The following is a 19,100-nucleotide window of genomic DNA, read 5'->3' on the forward strand; positions in this document are numbered from 1 at the left end:
CAGCTACCCCAGGGTGGCCAGCAGCTAAATACAGACTGATACTTGAGGCAGAAAGGGCAGATGGAAGGAAGATGGTAATGAGCAAGTCCTGGGAGAGCCAGGGACACCTGGCTGATTCTCATGGTCAGCCCTTCCCCATCTCACAGGAAGCAAGTGCTAGAGGGAAAGTGGTGAAGTCTCATAGCAGAGGCCTGCCTCTCTGAGGCGGTGGTGCCTTCAAAGTGCCTACTGCGGTCAGGAGCCATCACTGCAGAGGGCTAGGCGAGAGACCTGGGAGTTGTATTTTCTAACCCTCACCTCTCCAGTCTTCAGGTGAGGTCAGGAGAACGGAAACAAGTGAGACTGCAAATTCCTGGCATTTGCATTAGAAAACATGTTTTGAAAAAAATACTCTAGTGATTTGCTTCAACATCAATCTGAGTACAGAAGGAAGGGAAGTGAGATGATCTGAACGTTTTTTTCCTCCTTCAAATCATGGACAGGGTTGAGAGAAAACCACTTCACGCCCATCTCTATCCCATGAGCACAGGCAATGAAGTGAGTGCCACCGCACAGCTGAAGACAGGCATGTGAAGACTGTGTGGCAAGGAACAAGCAGATGCAGTGAAGGAAACAGTTTTTTTTTTTTGTTTTGTTTTGTTTTGTTTTTTTTTTTAGGAAACAGCTTTTGAGGACCTCTGGGAGCCAGGGAAAGCACTTGTAGCTTGAAGAGTGAAAACATAAATAGAATGTGACCCTAACTTGAAAAACATGAATTCGATCGCTTCTCAGCCTTTTGGCTAAGATCAAGTGAAAAACACGAATTCTGTCTAGCAGCTGGAGTAAGTAAGGTAAGAGCATGACAGAAGTCAAGTCACAAAAGTTCCCAAAGCTCTGAGGTACAGAAGGGGAAGGAACTGCATGAACTGGCTGTCACTGCTGGTGGCGGTGGAGGACCAGGAAATGCTCAGCATGTTCCAGGGAGAGAGACTAACGTAACATTAAGTCTGGTTTGGGATCATTCTGTGGCCATGCATGGGATGGTCTGAAGGACACCTGGGCTGGAGTCCGGAGAGAGCAGGCAGAAGGTAGTGAAGAGACCCAGGGAAGAAACGCAGGGTTCTTGAGGGGCTGTTGGTGCCAGGGAAGGAGCGCAATAGGCCTCTCAGTCTGGGGTACAATGGGGCGGTCAAGAAGGACTGAGAGATGGGGTGCCTTGGTGGCTCACTTGGTTGAGTATCCAATTCTCGATTTTGGCTCAGGTCATGATCCCGGGTCATGGGATCGAGTCCCACATCAGGCTCTATGCTGAGCGTGAAGCCTGCTTGGGATTCTTTTTCTCCCTCTTGAATTAAAAAAAAAAAAAAAAAGAACTGAGGGAGAAAAGAGGAAGAGTGCAGATTTATTTCAGCCTCTTTGCCAATGGGCATTGCAAAGATGGGAGAATACTCAGGGAACCCCTGCTTTTGAATCGGATAGGAAAGGAATACTGGTTTGGCATGTACCCCTGGAATACATGGACTCTAGCTCTCCATGTAATGATATACTTAACTATCCTATTAGAACTTCAAAGCTCATCAAATAGTCTTAAAAATGTGCTAAGAGCCCTTAATGAAGCCTGAAGCCTTCAATTAAATTAAACTGAGAAACAGAAGCCCTGACAGAGGTGCCAATTTGTAACTATCTGCTGGTCAGGGATTAGTGAAGTCTGGGCTATAGCCAGGGTCGGTAGGTGTGTGTGTGTGTGTGTGTGCGTGTGTCCACAGTAGCCAGAGCTCTGGCCCCACTTCCAGTCCAGAAGAGTAATTTTTAAGAAGGGGGACCCAGTGGTATGGCTCCCTCCACGGAGTGACTCCCATACCATCCCACCCCTAGGTGAGTTTAAGAAAAGGGGAGGGCCCAGTTTTAATGCAAGGACACATAGGCCCCTTGTTCCCCAGAAGACTTAGCTTTGATGTCAGGGCAGAGTGCCAGGTAGAGGAGAACACTTGGGCTGCAGCCTCTTCTTGCCTGGAGGTGTGGGAGGGCAGCCAGGGGAGGGGATGTTAGTCAAGGGAGGAGTGCTGACCAGTTTTGCAGGTTCATTCCTGAGGCTGGGTAGTGAGGACAGGTGGAAAAGGTGGCAGTGAAGACCAAAAAAAAAAGGTGAAGCACTGGCTCTGTCCCCAGTCCTATGAAAGAAGGAACTGGGCAGCAAAGATAAATGGCCTTTCTCAGTCTAAGCCGGCAGCCTGGACATCCCAGCTCCAGACTTGTCGCTTCTCCGTGGCCCCACCAGGGGGCACTGCAGCCTCTCTGAGGCTAAGAGGACCAACTGCTTCCCCCCACCTTTGGACCCACGCCCAGCCCAGCGCTGGCAAGGCTCAGCTGGGTCATGCTCATCCCCCAGATTTGGGCTGCCATCCTGCTGCCCTCTCTAGGGCATGAAGCTGTGGCTGGAGGACACAGGGAGCCATGGAGAAAAAAAAAAAAGTTTTATTTTATCAGAGAGCCTCTGAAGGCACCTGGTTTCTGTTGAATATAAAAAAAGGCATAAAATGGCAACTGTACAAGGTGCATGATGGGTAACAACAAGGCAGGGGGAGGAGGGGAGGGACACGGAGATGTGAGGGGAGGAGGCACATAGGGAGAAGGGGGATGGAAATGTCAGACTGGACTTTAGAACAGACAGTCCTGCCCCCTAGCCACCCCTGGTATAGACAGATGAATACACACGCGCGCGCACACACACACACACACACACACACACACACACTCTGAGCCCAGGAGTCTCTGCTTCCCCTGCTCAAGCAAGGATCAGTCAGAACCAAGGTGGGGGGGGGGGGCAGCCCTTGAGCAGATGCAGAGACTGTAGAGACTGCATCCCTTCCCTTGATTCTGACCCTCAGGCTCACAATGTCCCCACTGTCCATCCACAGAGGTTCCCTCCTCAGGGCCTGGACACCCGGGCCCAGAACAGGCCGTGAGAAAGAAGAAGCTGGCTAGCTAGAAGAGAAAACCTCCAAACTCCTGCCCGTCCCTGAAGGAGAAGAAAGGGGGCAGGAGCAGGTGGCCACTGCAGTCCTTCTATCCATCCATGGTCACACAATTGACCGGAACAGGAAGGAGAAGACAGCCCCCAGTGCCAAGCCCAGAGACAGAAAGAAGGCCATGATGGCTCCAGCTGTCTCTGCCTCAGCCGGCTTCACTTTCCTAAAGGCGGGAGGGCAAGGCTTCCTTAGAATGGCCCCTACCCCAGCCCCACCCAGAGCCTCTGGGGTGGGGAGACTTGCCTGAGCACAGAATTCTGCTGCCAAGCATCTTACTTTCCCGCCCCCAATCTGGCTTTTCCCTCTTGGGGGAATGTGTACTGGGGTCTGTCTCCCACCTATCCACATCTCCACCTAGGTACCCCAGGTGTCCCACCGCCCACCACCCACCACTACCCCTTCACCTACGTGCCTTACATGCCCCTCCAGGATCAGGGAGTCTCTGTTGCCCTCTCTCCCTTCACTGAGCATCCACTGCTGCAGCTCTAGACCCTGCCTGATGCCACCAAGGTCCCCACTCACTTGGGCCCGAAGCACATGCAGAGACTGGCGAGGTAGCCATTGGAGAAGGCGAAGGCAGCCATGAAGATGATGAACCAGGCGTCGTGCTCGAAGACCACAGCCAGGTACCGGCGGGGCTGGACATTGCACAGCAGCAGCAGGGGCACAAACAATATCCGGGCCAGCACCAGGCTTGGCAGCCAGTGGCTGTCCTTCCCAGGCTGCGGAGGAGCAGGTGGTACCTCAGCCGGGGCTGGCCCACAGCCTCCCCTGGGGGCCCCTTAGGATCTGGATTGAATCTGGTTACCCTTAGGGCATAGTGATTGGGAGGGAGCATGGTTGAGCTTTCTGGAGTGCTGGCAATGTTCTATATTTGACCTGGGTGGTGATTATTCAGAGATGCATGCATGTTTACGTGTGTGTGTATTCATTAAGCTGTACGCTTAAGACCTGTACAACTTACTATACATAATGTCTTGGTTTAAAAAAAAAAAGCACGCTCCCCTTACCACCACACTATCTTGGTTCCCTTTCTGCATCTCAGGCTGGATTCTTCCCTCTCACAGGGGCTGGGTGCCACCTTCTACCACTTACCCATGTAAATATAGCTGTGAGGCTCCGGCCCAGCCAGTCGAAGACATTGAAAGTCAAGAAACAAGACACAGGAATGAAGTAGGCTCCTGGAAGAGGAAAAGTAGATTCAGGGATGGTTATTAGGTCCAGAGAGACAGATTTAGCCTCACTGGGGCTCAGTTTCCCCAGCTGCCCAGCTGTAAAACAGAGAAGATGCTTCCAGCCCAGGGAAGGGCAAATGGGCCAAGAAGAGTCTAGTCGGGGAGACAACAGCCTAGGATCCCCCACTCCCTCACCCCCAATCCTGCTCTAGCTCCTGTCTGTCCCCATCCTGGGAACCCATGGTGTCCTCACCCCAGGCACTGTTGCCCGCAATGCTGGATTGGACCTCAGCAGTCACAGCGGGAAACATCCCAATGGTGACCGTGAAGATGAAGCAGACGGAGAGAGCCGGGACTAAGATCTAGAGGAAAGGGACCCAGGCCCGTGTCTTCATGGCGTTGTGCATTCAAAGAACCCAGAATCCCCACCCCCTGACATACACACACACACACACAGGAGAATCCAGGAGAGTGGCCAGTATCGGGTGGGAAAGGGAGCGGATGGACAGTGTGCAGGTCGGGAGGGGCAAAAGGAGAGAATGAGGGTAAAGGGCAGAGGGCAGAACACCCATGCCCCACATACGTTTCTGAGGATGGCTCGGATAGAGTGGCCTTGGTTGGTGGACTCAGAGTTGGGGGCTGGAACTCTGGACTCCTCTTTGTTTGCTTTTAGGTCCTCTCCTAGGGGGTGACAGGTTGTGGAAGCATCAAATTGTAGGTAGGACAGGACAACAGGAGATGACACAAAAGGGGGCGGACACTCCTTACCAGTGCACAGCCACACCCTAACACCTAGCCCAGACCTCCTGTAAATCCCACAGCATGGGTCCAGCGGTCCTGACCTCTCCCAGGAGACTCAGGTCATGTTATAAGAAACTGAAATCGCTTCCCATTGCTCTCAGACATTCAAGGTCATCCGGAATCCACACCCCACCCCCCACCCCCCCCCCGCCTTTATTTTTCCCAGTTTTTATTTCCCGTAGTTTTCCTCATCCCAGCCCTGGTGACATCTGGCCTCTGGCTTGTCACTGCCAGCAAATACAGTATACTCATTCTTGCCCTCTGTGCCCATGCTGCTCCCTCCAGGGCAGGCCACCCTCCACCCCAGCTTCTGTGGGCTATTCTGACCTTTACTAATGAGATCCAACTTGGTCTCCTGCTCTCCAGGCCCTTCAAGCTTGAGCTGCTGGTAGTAGCGGTAGAATTCCTACCAAGAGAGGGAGACAGTGGAGGTGGATTCAGTGGTGGAAGCTCCAGAATTCCTGCCTCGCCCAGGTCTGGGTCTCAGAACACCATTGGTCTGAAGCCCTGGACCCCCCACCCCAGACCCCAAATCTGGCTTTCTCCATTCGCTTACCAGTCGGGGCAGGCCTAGGTAACAGATGATGGCCAAAACGATAACCCCACAGGCCGTGATAAAATAGCCAAAGGCACTTTCTGACAGCTCCGAGCCACCTGGGTGGAGGGCGTGCAGAAATCAAAGAGCAGCCCGACCCCTGTCCCTTTCCCCCAGCAACTAGGCCAACGGGCAGATAGTAGGAAGACTTACTGGCGATGGCGCAGATCATGGCCACCGAGGCGAAGAAGCCTGCCAGGCCCTGGCCACTCATGATGGGGGCAGTGTAGCTGGTGGGCAGGAGGCCAGCCAGGCCAAACAGGCTGCCCTGCAGGATGGCACCGAATGCTGGGGGCACAAGGTGGGCATCAGCAGGGGAGGGGAGAGCAAGGTGGGACTTGCTTCCGCTGGAGGTGGCTGGGGCCCCGTAGGAACACAGGTCCCAGTGAGTCTTAACACCAAATGACCCTCTCTGCCCCTACTCCCAGCCCTGGTCCATGTCAGCTCTGGCCTTTTGAATCATTGACTACCCACGGTATCCATTTCCTCCAGCGGGAGGAATGGGCTCCTTCCTGGCTGACTGTGCTTCTGAAAGAAGGGTGGGGGGATCCAGGAAGATCTCTGCCCTAGGCCTGCTCCCAGCCCTGCTTACAGTTAATAAGCATGATCTTGATCATGGTGATGACGAAGAAGGACACGGCATCCAGATGCACCTTTACCAGGACAGCAGTGATCAAGAACACCAACAGGATGGCTATCAGGCTGCCCAGGATCCGAACAGACTGGGGGATCCTAGGCCGAGGCAGCAGAGGGACAAGAGGTGAGGCCGCAGGCTCAGCACAGAGAGAACAAGAGGCAGCAGGGGGTGGAGGGGGCTGGTCAGGCCAGGGGCCTGGACACTCACCTCTGATGCAGGAAAGAGTTAAGGCAGGTGAAAAACAGCAAGGGCAACATGGCACATAAGGTCATGACATTGTTGAAGAGGGCACTGAGATAATTCCGCTCTGGGGAGGGTACTGTGGGGGTGGCTGAGGGCTGGAAGTCCTTGCTGTTTTCAGCAGTGACCAAGGACATATTCTGGGTCTCGTCCAGGCGGTTTGTGAAATACTGTGTGGGTTGCAGAGAGAAGCGGTGAGACTTCTCTCCCGGGGCCCCCAAGAACAGATCCATGCCCTACATGCCCAGTGGACATGTCCCCCTGGAGCCCAGTCCCCCCAGTCTCACCCTAGTGGCTGTCATGAAAAAATTCCACGGGAGCAGCGTCCCCAGACCCAGCATGAAGAAGATAAGCCAGACGGCTTTGTACCTGAGGACAGGAGAGGAAAGAGGGGCCTAGTGACCCACTACTCCACCCTCCTTCGCAGATCAAACTTAAGAGCTCCTCCCTCCCCAACGTTCGGTCTCTCCAACTGTCCCAGGGCACAGGCATCTGTGCCCATGTGTACAAGTCCACCTATGGGTTTATGTAGAAGGGGAAGTGTCCAAGGGTAGGGAAAAGGGCACAGATATGTCCACAGGGAGAGTAGGGTCAGGGACACAGGACTGAAAGGCATGGCCAACAGGACCTTGGTTCTCAGCCCCGAAGACTCGGGGGACCCTGCAGGCTTGGGAAACAGTGTGACCCACACATCCGGAGGTGGTTTTGGAAATCTTGCTGAAGGCTGGGGGTAGGCGGGTGAGGCAGAAAGCAAACAGCAAGTGTCTCCCACCCCCACTGGGCAGGCTGGAAGTGATTATGCTGTCTGGGTAGGGACTGTGTGGTTCCCCAAAGAGGATTCTGAGGTCAAGAAACTCCCAGACCATTCTGGACCTAGTGGGACAGGAGGGCGGGGTGACTTGGGGTGGCTGGGAAGCGAGGGAGCTGTTTTTTCCCTGGCCCAGACAAAACCAGCTTTGTAGGTCACACCACATAGGGTAGGCCAGGAGGTATCAGGCCACTGGACGTCATCTGGGCCCCAAATAGTAAATAAGTGCCGCCCTAGCTTCGGCCAGGGCATTGCCCCAAGCCCTACACTTCAGGGCCTGTCTGGGATGGCCAGCCTTCCCCAGGGAGCCCCGAACCCTCCTACTGTGGTTTCCAGATGTGTCTGTCATATCTTCCCCACAGCTAACGCCCGCTTTCTTCACAGAGATGGCAGAGACAAAGTCCAAGGCAGGGAAGAAACAGGTCCAGTTAGAGTACAGGGCCCAGCCTCACACAGGAAAGGCCTGGGTGAGTGCCCCAAGTGGGGAGGTCTGAGCCACTGCAAATGCAGCCTCCCTCCGCCCCCACTCCCTTTTATCCTCCGGACCTTGAAGAACACAGCTAAAAGGCTCGACTCAGAGGTCCCGAATGAAGGGAGAAGCTCCCAGATGTGGTTGTGCAGAATACATTGTCAGAGCGGGGCTAGGGGAGGGTGCCAATACACGGAGATGGGAGAGGGGTTCACAGAACTGCTACCAATGGTGAGACTCTGATAGGACAGGCAGCCTGGAAATGGAGGAGACAGGGACGGAACCAACCTGGGGCCTGTACTTACTATGTCTCTTTAAATTCCCTCCCATTCAAATAAACCCTACCTCAATTTTACAGGTGGGAACAGTCCCAGAGAGATTAAGCTAAGTACCTGAGGTCCCACAGCCAGAAGTGGCCTACTTCTGTGGCCTCTGGCACACGAGGGAGACCGGATTGGCAGCGGAGAGGGGATGAGGTTGGGGGGCCTGGGCTGAAGGAGTTTTGGACCACAGGCATGGCTTCATCGACTCTCTTGGGTCCTAGACTCCTTGGAGGGCTTAAACCGGGCTACAGCCTCTCCCCCCCCCCCCCCCCCCCCCCCGCAAATAGGTATGCATGATCACCATTGTGGGTCTAACTGAAAGGAGCGTATAGGCTCCAGAGGCGGGGAAATGAGAGGAAGGTCAGTTCAAGGACCAGGGTGGGCCAGGGTCATCTGAGGCAGGGCCAGGCCTGAGGGAGAGGGCAATTCTGCGAGATGTGCTCCGGAACTAGGGGTGCCGCCAATGATTTCCCCAGAGTGATGGGAGGAGGAGCTGGAAGCTGCTGGCTGGCTGGAGAGCAACAGTGGAAACACTGAGAGGCCAGGGAGGGGCTGCCGCCCACCCATCCTGGCCCTCCCCACAGGCCCCCCGGCTAAGACATGCATGGTCCCCACCCCTCGCGCAGGCCTGACTCATAGCTACTTTGCTGGAAGACCAGGCAGCAGTGGAAACCCCAAATTCCAAAGGACACCACACCCAGCCCCCTGGAGACCCATTTCCACTCCCCTGGATCCCCTGGCCCAGGTCCCCCAGTACCTGTCCTGAGGCTCGTGACCGGTTGTCATGGTGACGGCGTTCTCAGTTTTGTCTGGCCGATAGCTCCCTCCTCCTGGCGTCTGCTGGGGGCAGAAGCAGTGTGAGGCCACGTCTTGGCCCTGCTTCCCCATAGGCCTCTTTAGACTCTTGTGGGGTAGGCGGCAGGCAGGGTTCACAGAGCAGACAAGCCGGAGAGTCCACAAGGACCCCCTCCTGGCCCTGCCCCTGAGGACTGCTCAATCTGACCCCTCTGACCAGCCCTGTCGGGCCCCCTGCCTGCTCAGGCTCTACCTGGCTCCCCGCCTGGCCACCGCTATTTTTATCCAGCAGCTGAAGCAGTTTGTAAGCTGGGAAACGGGAGAGTGGCGGGCAGGAGAGGAGGAGGAGGAAGTATGAGGGAGAGGGAGGGAAAGACTGGCAAAGAAGGCAAGGAAGAGGATGAGAGCAGTCAGGGACAACGACAACAGACAACAAATGATAATGGAAAGAGCGACAGGAGGAGGGAAGCAGGAGTCAAAGCAAAGAGGGCGAGGGGAGGGAAGAGGAGGAGGGAGGGCACAAAACAAACAGATACGCAGCAGCAGCAGCAGCAGCAGCAGCAGCAGCAGCAGCAGCAAGAGCCACAGGGAAGAGGACAGAAGCCAGGCCAGAGATGCCTCCCCCACACCAGGCCCCTCTCTGCAGGTCTGACCTTCACACCCTCTGGGGGAGCCCCTGCGCTCACAGCAGGAGTGGGCTCTGGAGGGCCTGCGCCCTGCTGGAGGCACCCCAGACTCCAGCCTCTCTGCTGGCAGCCCTTGATCCTTCCTTTCCAGTCACTGCCCAGGGGCTTCCTAGTTCCTGGCCAGTTTTCTAGGAAAATACTTCACCATGCATGTGGGGACACAGCCCTTCCCACAACCACCCTGGCCCCTCCCCGATGCCCAGTCCTGTCCCCAGGGTTACCCCATCCCCCCTCGGTTCCTCTTTGACTCACTCCCAGGTCCCTATCCTCTTCCCCTTTCAGAGAGCAAACTTGAAAGGAAGACTGGGGGAGCAGGGACACAGGCCCGACTGACCACATTGTCCCAAAGCTCCTAGCCCACCCCCTCACGATCCCCCTCCCGCTTCCCGCTCGTGCAGGGCAGGCGCCCTGGCACCAGATCAGACAGCTTTCCCTTTGGATGGCAAGGAAAGCCAGGCAGGCATGTGCTGGCACGTCCCCCACGTGCAGGCCCAGCTCTGGAGCCAGGTCTGCTGTTTGGGGTGAGGACCCGGGCCTGGGCTAGGGCGAGCACTCACCGGATGCCCAGACTTGCCAGCAGAAGGGTCAGAGCAGAGGGGGCCTGGGCAGTCCCGGGGAAGTGGTCCTAGCTCAGGCTCTGGCGGCAGGCCTTGTCCATGGGCGCCCCCTGGGTAAGGGTCCAGAATGAAGAAAGTGGCACAGGGCATATGGGGAGAGAACCCCCCAGGCCTTGCCATGGGAGTTCTGGTACCCTGGGCTCCATTCTGAGAAGCCTCTCACACACACACAAAACCAGGAGATAAAAACTGCTCCTGTAGCTAGCTTGGGAGATAAGAAACCCAGCAGTCTAAGTAGGGGAGCTGGGGGTGGGGGGGCGGGGGGGAGAAATCCCAGGTACAGCCAGTTCCCAGCCTGAGACAGACAGATACCGACAAATAGTTACTTCCAGGGACCCTGAAATCTTCAACCAGCTTTTCTATCCCTCCTGTTACTGCTCTCAACCCCTCCGTGGGTGAACTCCAGACTCTCCCAAGGCCTTCCTTAGCGCCCGCACCCCTGTGTTGTAGAACAGGGACAGGAGGAGCAGACCCACACACCTCCCAGATGGGAGGCAGAGGTCTTCTTTTATTCATTTTCTCAACAAATATTTACTGAGGACCTCTGCATGCTCTCCAGGCACTGTTCTAGGCACTGGGGACAGAGCGGTGAACAACACTGTTCATGTTTCCAAGAGGGATGGGGGCAAGAGGGCTCCACCCTGGAGGGTGGGGAGAGAAGGCTCAGGACTCAGATTTTCTATTAGGTAGCAAGGAGGGGAACCCCCAGCTTCACACCTCAGCACACCCCCATGCTCCACCTCCCCACCCCCACAGGTAAGATTCCTGGCAGTAAAGAACTGGGAGGTGGGGTGGAGAGAATAGAGTATCTCCCCTTTCTTAGTAAAATCTGCCTTAGGCTCAGAGAAGTATTCATTTCTGTCCTCTCCCCCCCCCAGCTGTGCTCCCATCCTGCCCACATCGTAACAGTCAGCTGGCCAGCCCAGGTGTTTTGTTCTTGCCTGCCTTTGCCCAGCAGCAACCAGGGATTTGACACCAGCTCAGCATCTGGTGTCCCTCCAGCCACACCCTGGCCTGCCAGGATGGAGTTCTGAAAGCAGTCACAGAACTGAGCACGTCCCCTCCTTTTATACCTATCTCCGCCCCCCTCCAGACCCCCAGTGCCTCTCATACACCCCAGCTTCCAGACACATCCTTGCAGTAGCATCATATTCTCTACTCCCATGGAGTTGCATATGGGGCCAGCCACTACCTGCCCTCACAACCACCCCTAAGCTAGCACTAATCTCTCTCCATTGAACAGATGGGGGAGGCTGAGGTTCAGAGCGGTTGAGTCACTTGCCTAAGGTCACAGAGCTAATGAACAGGTGAGCTGGAATTCAAAGTCAATGTGCAGCTCATCCTAGCCTCCTTCTGGGGCCGGGAGGTAGGTATAAAGGCTGCTTCTCAGCTAGCCCTTTAAATTGGGACATGAGGGGAGGGGGGGGTAGGTGCGGGCGGCATCTCCAGCCTGACAGGAGCCTCAGGTGTAAGGCAACCCCCCTCCAATTACACACACATCCTGGCACCGAGAGCTCAACAGGCAGAAGGACAAGTGGGAGGTTACCGCGAGGAGTGGGCAAAGGGGCCGCCCCAAGAAGGCTGAAGGGCTGGGATCAGCCCTCACCCAGGCTGCTCTGCCCCCCCGCGGACGGAAACCCGCGGTGTGTGTCCCAGTCCTTTCTAAGATAAGGAAGGGTCCTCTCAGGGAGTAAATAAGGACGTGCCCAGGAAGAGGAGGCCAGGAACATGAATTCGGCCAATAAAAGGCAGAGGTTAAAGAGACAGCTCCTTCACCTCCAAGGCACGCGCCCTGCCCTCATCCCCATTCCCACCCCCACCCCTCCCAACACAGTTACCGGCGCGGCTCCTCTCCTGTACCAACTAGACTGATCGAGATTATCCATCTACTCGCCCGCCCCTTGCGGAGGTCAGTTCGGCGACAGCCGGTTTCAGGCCCAGGAACCAGGCGGCCCACGCTCCGCTCGGGTCGCGATCTCCTCAGAGTCCCCACGCGCCCTGGCCCTTGCGCGCCACGTGCAGCGCGGCTCCGCACGCTCCACGCCGGGGAAGCGGGGCCCCCACCCGGCGTCCCCTCTGCGCGCCGCGCAGCTGCCAGGCCCAGCCTCCCTGCCCGCGTGGCGGCGGGAAGAGACGCCTCCCGCCCCGGCGGTGCCCCGCTCCCCCCTATCCCGGGCCCCCGGCCCGAGAAGCACCTGCTAGCTAGGAAGGAGTCCTACCGCGCCGAGATCCGCGCGCCCTCTCAGTAGCTTCCCGCGCCCGCGGCAGCACATTGAAACCCGCCCTCCGCTGGGCCCGCCCCGGCCCACGTCCGCAGCCGCAGCCCGCCCCCCCTCCGCCCTCGCCGCCGCGGCCCCGCCCCAGCTCCCCCACCCCAGCAGCTCGCGACGTGAGCCTCGCCCCCCACCCCCTTTCTCGCCCAGCTGCGCCCAGCCGGGGCTGCATGGCCCATACCTCGAGCTATTTCTGAAGATGGGACCTGTGGGCCCTGCTACACCAAACCCTGCCCCTTTATGAAGCACCCGGGGCCGGAGAATACAGCCCCACGCTGGGTACCCCTAGTCTCCTCCGCGCTGCCGCTCCAGAAACTCCTACAGAACCCGCGTCCGGACGCTCCTTGCAGCAAACCTTCGGCTCAGACCCGTCCGGACGCCTTCACGTCCATACTCCATCCCAGATGTTCCGGTATAACTCCCCGAACCCCTCCCACGCCACTTTCTCCTACACTGCACTTTTTTCCTTTTCTGCGCGGGCCTCTTCCCTTCTCAGTGCCACTTTCTTCCTTTCCTTTGCTCCCCCAACCCCCACGCCAGAGGGATCCCTCTGCATAATCAGTATAATCAGTGACCTGAATGGTGGGTTTTCCCACCTCTAACACACAGACCCGAACACCCACACACAAACACTATACCACTGTGTGGTGATAAGGAGGGGGATGTGTGTCTCTGTGGGGGTTGCGGGGGAAAGGGTAGTGGCATAGGTCTGTAGGCCCCTCGAGGTTCACTTTTTCTAAATCCAGAACTTTGGAAACGCTGAGGAACAGTTGGAGATGGTAAGAGAAAAAGCCCAGAATAGCCTTACATCCTGCGTGAATCCTATGGCCCCATACTGAGAGGCGGAGGAAGGGGGTGGGCATGCTGGGTGGTCAGTCCTTCTTGTACCTCCAAGGGAGGCGGAATGATTCTCTCCCATTTTGCTGGTCAGTAAATTTGGGGGAAGGAGACTACGGCCCCTATAGCTGCCCTCAGTGCTGGAGGACAATCTGAAGGCTCCAGAGGTGTGAAGACAGAAAATCCAGTCCAGCATACCCCACCCTCCTCAACTACCCAAGAGACTCATCCCCTGAAGAAGCTTTGGACATTAATTAACAATTAGCATATTACCATCATAAGAATAAGGTAGAGTCACCTTCTTGCCAGGGAACAGACTGGGCCCTGAGAGGAGGGGTAGCTTTTCTACTTAGGATCAGTGACCTGTCCCCAAGCTACTCCAGAAGGAATGTTCTCAGCCTCCTGGCTCTGTGCCTCACAGAGACATAACACACCATCATCCCCCAGCCTTAACCAAACAGAGGGCAGGAAGATGGGTAGGGTGGTATTTTTTTAGGCACTGCCCCACGGCTTGAGGGCAGCTTCATGTCTGGGTCTACCCACCCCCATTCCCATCCTGTGTTTGTCCAGTCTCTCGCTCTTCCTCTCTCAGCCCTCCTCTCCCCTCTTCCTTGGCCCCTGTCTCTCTCCCACCTTCATTTCCCATCTTTGGGCCTGTGGGGGTGTCAGGCCTTAGTGGTCAGACAGATCCTCCAGGCATGGCCAGGCTGGTAGCCAGTGGCTGCAGTTGTGTGCAGAGGGGGCTGGAAGTGGAAAGAAACTGGAGGGAAGTGGTGAGGGTCCCAGGCCAGACAGTGGAAGGCTGTTTCCTCTCCCCACCCCCGCTGAGGCCTGGCCTGCTCACTAGATGGCAACAGCCAGGGCTGTTATTGCTGGAGAGAAGCCCATCTGGCAATCACCCTGCCTGGGCCCCCAGCCAGCATCCACGCCCCTTCGGAGCTACTTCCCTGGCCAGAGATGGTTGCTGGGTGCCAGGGCCCTCTGCTGGACATCCTCAGGGCCCCAACTCACACCGGTCAGTACTGGGAGTTTTTCTGGTCAGGCCCAGTCAGTCCTGTCTCCTTCTGCCCAGGCTTAGGGCTTTCTCCCTCCCTGAGTTCCCTCAGGTCACTGGCACAGAAGTAGGGTAGGAAGGGCTGAGTCAGCTGCACCCCCACCCCCACCCTATACTCCACTCTAGTTGAGACTGTCCGTAGCTCCAGACTCTATCCTCCCATTCCAGGCCCCAAGCCTGCCCCACCATCTCACACACAGCCCTCTTTTCCCCAGCCCTGTGTCCATCTGTGTTTGCTGGAAGTGTGTTTGCTTGGCTTGGCTATTTGTCACCAGCACCTGTCTCATGACTGTGCGTTCTCAGTTGTTGTTTGTGACTCTCTGTCCCTGCCCTTGTGGCAGGGTTGGGACTAGAGAGAGGCCAATGAGGCATTTGACTGCAAATTTTAAGGGACTTGACTCCAAAAAAATTCAGTAATCAAGATAAATAATATTTTACTGTAGTCTTTAAAAAAAATCAAAGTTAATGCAAAAAAATCTATGATGAACCAAACATCAACATTTAAAATACAGGAGCTCCTGGGTGGCTCAGTGGGTTAAGCGTCTACCTTCAGCTCAGGTCATGATCTCCTGGTTGGTGGGTTTGAGCCCTACCACTGGCTCTCTGCTGTCCGGGGGGGAGCCCTCTTCAGATCCTCTGTACCCCTCTCTCTCTGCCCCTACCCCCCACAAAAAATAAATAAAAACTTAAACAAACAAACATTTAAGATACAGAATCCAGCCCTCTCACTTCCCTCGCCTTCCTAGTGGGTGTGTGTACTCCAGGATGGGAACGAGGGTCAGGGTTTAAGATTTGAGGTTCACTAGGTCTGGGTTTGGTCGTCTCAGACTAATTTCTCGGGCCTCTCCCCCTACCCTTTGCTCTGGGTAGGTCTCTGACCTTGGGGGAATCTGTATACGGTTAGGGCGGCAGGGGTGGGGAGAAAGAGTCGTGGGTGGGGGGGGGAGGGTGGCCTTCCAAGTCTGATTAAAGGCTCCCCTGTACCGGAAACCGCAGATTCCGACACGGTTGATATCCCCCAACTAGGGCCGCACCAGCACCTGTCCCTGCCCTGGCGGCGCGGCGCGTGGGAACCGCGCAGACCCCGCCCCACTGCGCTGGAGGCCCGCCTCCGCTCCCCGCAGTCCTGCCGGTTGGGAGCCGGAGGGGGGGCGGGGGGAGGACAGAAACCCCCCGGCCCGGGTCCGCCTCGTGGCCTCCTTACTTCGGGGCTGGGGCCGTGGCCGTAGCTCGCGGCCCGCGCCGGGCGGGAGACGGGCTGCAACGGGCTACCCCGGCGGCTTACCGCCCCGCACTCCGCGGCCTGCTCCGTCCCTCCTCGCGCCGCGCCACTCCGCCACTCCGGCGCGAACGAGGCCGGCCGCAGGGAAGGCCGGGAGCAGGCGAGAGAAAAGGTGCCCGTGACCCCAGAGGGGAACGAGGTTAGGGGACCACGGGCTGAAGCCCCCTTCCCCCAGGTCGCCTTCCCGAGAGGGGCGAGCACGTGCTCTGATTTTGAGGGCGCCAAGAGGAAGCAGATGGTGCCGAAAGGGGTGGGGAGGCGGGGGTCTGGCGGAAGGTCCCGCGGGGCTGGAGTGGGGGCGCACAGCTCTGGCGTCACTTCTTCCCAGGGGCCGAACTTCAGAGTGGTGTGGGGACCGTATGGGGATCCTGAGAGGGGCCCGCATCCCTCACTATCCGCCCCCCCCCCCCCCAACCTAGAGCCTAAGACTCGCGGAGGGAGGGAGGTGGGAGGGAGGACTGTTGCTTGGGAACAATAAGCAAATTACCCGGAGGCTGAAAGCAAATGAATCGGACACCCCTGATCTGACCCCTTAGGGGCTGCTCTTTGGGGAGGAGGAAATAATGAGGTGAATGCCCATGGTCACCTCCACCCCCAACCGCCCAGATCTCTTAAAAGGCACAGTGCCCCTCAGGGGAAGCATTTTTGCTCTGCTCCCCTGGGTGGCTGCCGGCAGGGCCCCTTAGCAAACAAATCTCCCTCTTCCCACGCCGCTAGGTGAGCAGTCTCGGACCTGGCCCGAGGAAGTTTTCCTTCTTACCTTGAGCTGGCCGGCCAGACCTCTAAATCGGACCCAGGACTGCTGGGTCACGGGGTGACATACTGAAGTTACGCAAGAGAAACGATCTCCAGGAGATGAGGACTGCAGGACAATGGAATAGGAAGCAAAAGGGAGCCCGGAGTGGGTTTCCCCCTCCCACCCCCTGGCCACGTTAGGCTGTTTTTCAGTGTAGGAGCATGGGTGACACAATTTTCAATGGTATCCCACGAATTCAAATGAGCAGATATTTATTGAGCAACTGCTGCGTGCTGGGCTTTGGGGCAAGACTGACCAAATCAAGGTTCTATTATTTGAAGGAAAATCCTGAGTCTGAAGGACAGACTCAAAATCTCCCCTCTCAGATAAGTTGTCAGTTATCCATGGGTGAGGACTGTCCCTCACTGGAACTCAGGTTCCCATTTGTCCGGGATGGGGGTGGGGGAGCAGAGTCACTCCCCTCATCCCCCTCCCTTCCCTTCCCAGCCCAGATGCGATTAGGAAAGGTGTCTTGGAAGGAGGAGTGCAGGGTTGCGTAAGATCAGTTTTCTGCTAGATGCTGGGTATCCTTCCAGTCATTCCTGTTGGGAGTGGGGAGGCATTCCTGGTCAGACCCCTCTTTGTGCTCAGTCCCCCACCGCGTCTTCTGCACAGTGGGTAGGCTGTGCTCAGTGGTGGTGCCAGGACTGTCTTGCTCCAAAAGAATGGCTTTTGATGACACAGCCAATACCAGGGATCGCAGCCTCATTTTGGGGGAGCTAGCCTCTCCCTCCTCTCCTGGCCAGCCACTCTGGAGACCTCCTCAGCGTCGGGCGGGCGGCTCTGGCTGAGGATGAACAACAGACAGCCCAGCAAAGCTTCTCGAACATCCTGCGAGCCCAGGCGGCGGGCCAGTCGGCGCAGGAGGGGCAGGAGGTGCCGGCGGGCCAGGCGGGTGGCAGGCAGCAGCAAGCGGGACATCAGGGTTCGAAGCAGCAGTGGGAGCAGTGGAGCGGGCATGGCTGGGTCAGCGACTGCGAAAGCAATCCAGACTCTAAGCTTGCCCCTTTCCTGCTCCCTCCTCACCTGGCAAAAACTGGGGTGGGCAGGTGTCCCCCCACTCCAGTGTATACCCTCATGCTCCCCCCACTTCAATTCCTGGGCCATTTTTGCTTCCCAGAAGCCCTTTCTCTTGGCAAGGTAGCTGGGGCAGGAAGGTTCTTACCACAGTGCAGATGGAGCCATTGAACCAAGGCAAGAGCAAAACTGAGGCTAGGACCCGCAATTTGCCTTTCCCAGTCTCCAGGGGCTCCTCTAGTTCCCTAGACACACACACACACACACACACACACACACACACACACACACCCCAGTCAGTTCCACCCCTCCTCAAGCATATCCTCAGTCTCAACCCTGCAGGAGTTCTTCCCTAGGCAATTGGAAATTTTCCTCTGAGGCCCCTTGATCCACCCAGACCTGACACTTCCTACCTTCCCAATCCCCCCCAACCCCACCGGGCAGCAGCTCTCACCAGTCAGAACTGTTGCTCAGAATCAGTCTCTGGCTGAATTTGCCTGCAGGGGCACAGCCTCCCTGGACCCTACACGGCGGCCCCACCCAGTTCAGCCCCACCCTAGGACCGCTTGCCTGGGTGGGGGGATTAACGAAGAGACAGCTGTGTTCTGGCACCTGGTATGTCGAGGGCAGGGGGCAGCTGGCTCGGAAGAAGTAGAAGGAGCACATGCAGGAATTTTTCCTGCTGGGTGTAGACTTCAGAGTTGGAACCCAGACTGTGCTTTCTAAGGGTGTGACTGTCGGCGCATTGATTTTTCTGGTCTCTAGTCCCCTCCACTGTTGTCTCAGTAACTGGGAGTACCTGGAATGGAACGATGTAAGAGACCCATTTGCCCAAACCTCAGAAGTGGGAAGGCTGCAGCCCAGACACGCCAGGCATGCTATAGCAGGGAGTGACCGAAACAGGGAGAACAGGACGGCAGGACGTGGGCAAGCACCGGGGGTAGAGGAGTGAGGTCACAGTCCATCTGACAGTTGGACACAGCTCGGTGACACTCCCACCCACTTTAGGACCCTCTTCACTCACTTTTGCCCAAGATGAAATGAAGTTTCATGAGCTAGCGAAATACAGAGACAACCTGGGTTTGTTTTGTTTTTGAATACCACATCCTCCTACTTCACAAAATGGGTACACGTTTTGCCTTTCTGGACCCAGAAGAGATAATGGCCATGAAAGCATTTTGTAAACTTCACAGCTTTGGGAACAGTTATCGTCATTCCATCACCAGCCTCCATTAGCATCATCACCATCTCTAAAACCACCGAAGGCCTTGAAGAAAGAAAACCTCAATGTCAGAAAGGCCCTCCCACTTCTGCCTGGAGGAAGCAGGGAGAGGAGCTCGAGTTCAGATTTATGGTTCAGTCTTCCTCTCCTTCCAGTTGCTGCCTGAGGAGATGTGCTGGTCATGTGTCATCCTTGGGCCATGGGCCGACACATGTGCCAATCCTGTGAGCTCATGACCTCACTCACTTCTTACTGCCATTATCTGGAGGCTGCTTTTAGACAAACAGGCTTGAGCAATGGCATGCAGAAAAGGGCCACAGTGAGGGGCACCTGGGTGGCTCAGTCGGTCAAGCATCCAACTCCTGGTCAAGTCATGGTCTCATAGTTGGTGAGCTCGAGCCCCACGTGGGGCTCCACACTGAGCGTGCAGAGCCTGCTTGAGATTCTCTCCTTCTCTCTCTGCAC

The 19,100-nt window shown here is 56.7% G+C and overlaps 2 protein-coding genes across 9 annotated transcripts; both read right to left on the reverse strand.

Annotated features, from left to right (window-relative positions):
- Window positions 1-2,438: 2,438 nt before the first annotated feature.
- SLC29A1 (solute carrier family 29 member 1 (Augustine blood group)) lies at window positions 2,439-12,746 on the reverse strand. Of its 8 annotated transcripts, none has more exons than XM_053222742.1 (14): window positions 12,609-12,746; window positions 10,095-10,204; window positions 8,814-8,893; window positions 6,744-6,825; window positions 6,424-6,626; window positions 6,172-6,311; window positions 5,733-5,867; window positions 5,541-5,638; window positions 5,312-5,390; window positions 4,767-4,864; window positions 4,437-4,545; window positions 4,104-4,189; window positions 3,531-3,730; window positions 2,439-3,171 (listed from the first exon to the last, which is right to left on the reverse strand). In XM_053222742.1, the coding sequence occupies exons 3-14, from the start codon at window positions 8,840-8,842 to the stop codon at window positions 3,060-3,062; spliced, it is 1,371 nt and encodes a 456-aa protein (XP_053078717.1). In that variant the 5' UTR covers window positions 8,843-8,893; window positions 10,095-10,204; window positions 12,609-12,746; the 3' UTR covers window positions 2,439-3,059. The 8 variants fall into 8 exon arrangements, with proteins under 8 accessions (XP_053078717.1, XP_026913449.1, XP_026913447.1 ...); XM_027057648.2 differs by lacking the exon at window positions 12,609-12,746 and adding an exon at window positions 12,350-12,485; XM_027057646.2 differs by lacking the exon at window positions 12,609-12,746 and adding an exon at window positions 12,350-12,485 and having other exon boundaries at window positions 8,814-8,896.
- Window positions 12,747-16,484: 3,738 nt separating this feature from the next.
- Window positions 16,485-18,784, reverse strand: MYMX (myomixer, myoblast fusion factor). The gene is made up of 2 exons (XM_027057652.2): window positions 17,868-18,784; window positions 16,485-17,370 (listed from the first exon to the last, which is right to left on the reverse strand). Exon 2 carries the CDS (start codon window positions 17,354-17,356, stop codon window positions 17,102-17,104), a length of 255 nt encoding a protein of 84 aa, XP_026913453.1. The 5' UTR covers window positions 17,357-17,370; window positions 17,868-18,784; the 3' UTR covers window positions 16,485-17,101.
- Between the last annotated feature and the right edge of the window lie 316 nt (window positions 18,785-19,100).

Source organism: Acinonyx jubatus, chromosome B2 (genome assembly GCF_027475565.1).
Source record: "Acinonyx jubatus isolate Ajub_Pintada_27869175 chromosome B2, VMU_Ajub_asm_v1.0, whole genome shotgun sequence".
In the NCBI taxonomy this organism is placed as follows: Eukaryota; Metazoa; Chordata; class Mammalia; order Carnivora; family Felidae; genus Acinonyx; species Acinonyx jubatus.

Coding starts and splice junctions, on each gene's coding strand:
- MYMX (XM_027057652.2), bottom strand. CDS start 17,356: ATGCCCGCTCCACTGCTCCCACTGCTGCTTCGAACCCTGATGTCCCGC.
- SLC29A1 (XM_053222742.1), bottom strand. CDS start 8,842: ATGACAACCGGTCACGAGCCTCAGGACAG. Junction 6,627..6,743: donor TTTTCATGACAGCCACTAGG/GTGAGACTGGGG, acceptor CAACCCACACAG/TATTTCACAAACCGCCTGGA. Junction 4,865..5,311: donor GTTGGATCTCATTAGTAAAG/GTCAGAATAGCC, acceptor GTCACCCCCTAG/GAGAGGACCTAAAAGCAAAC.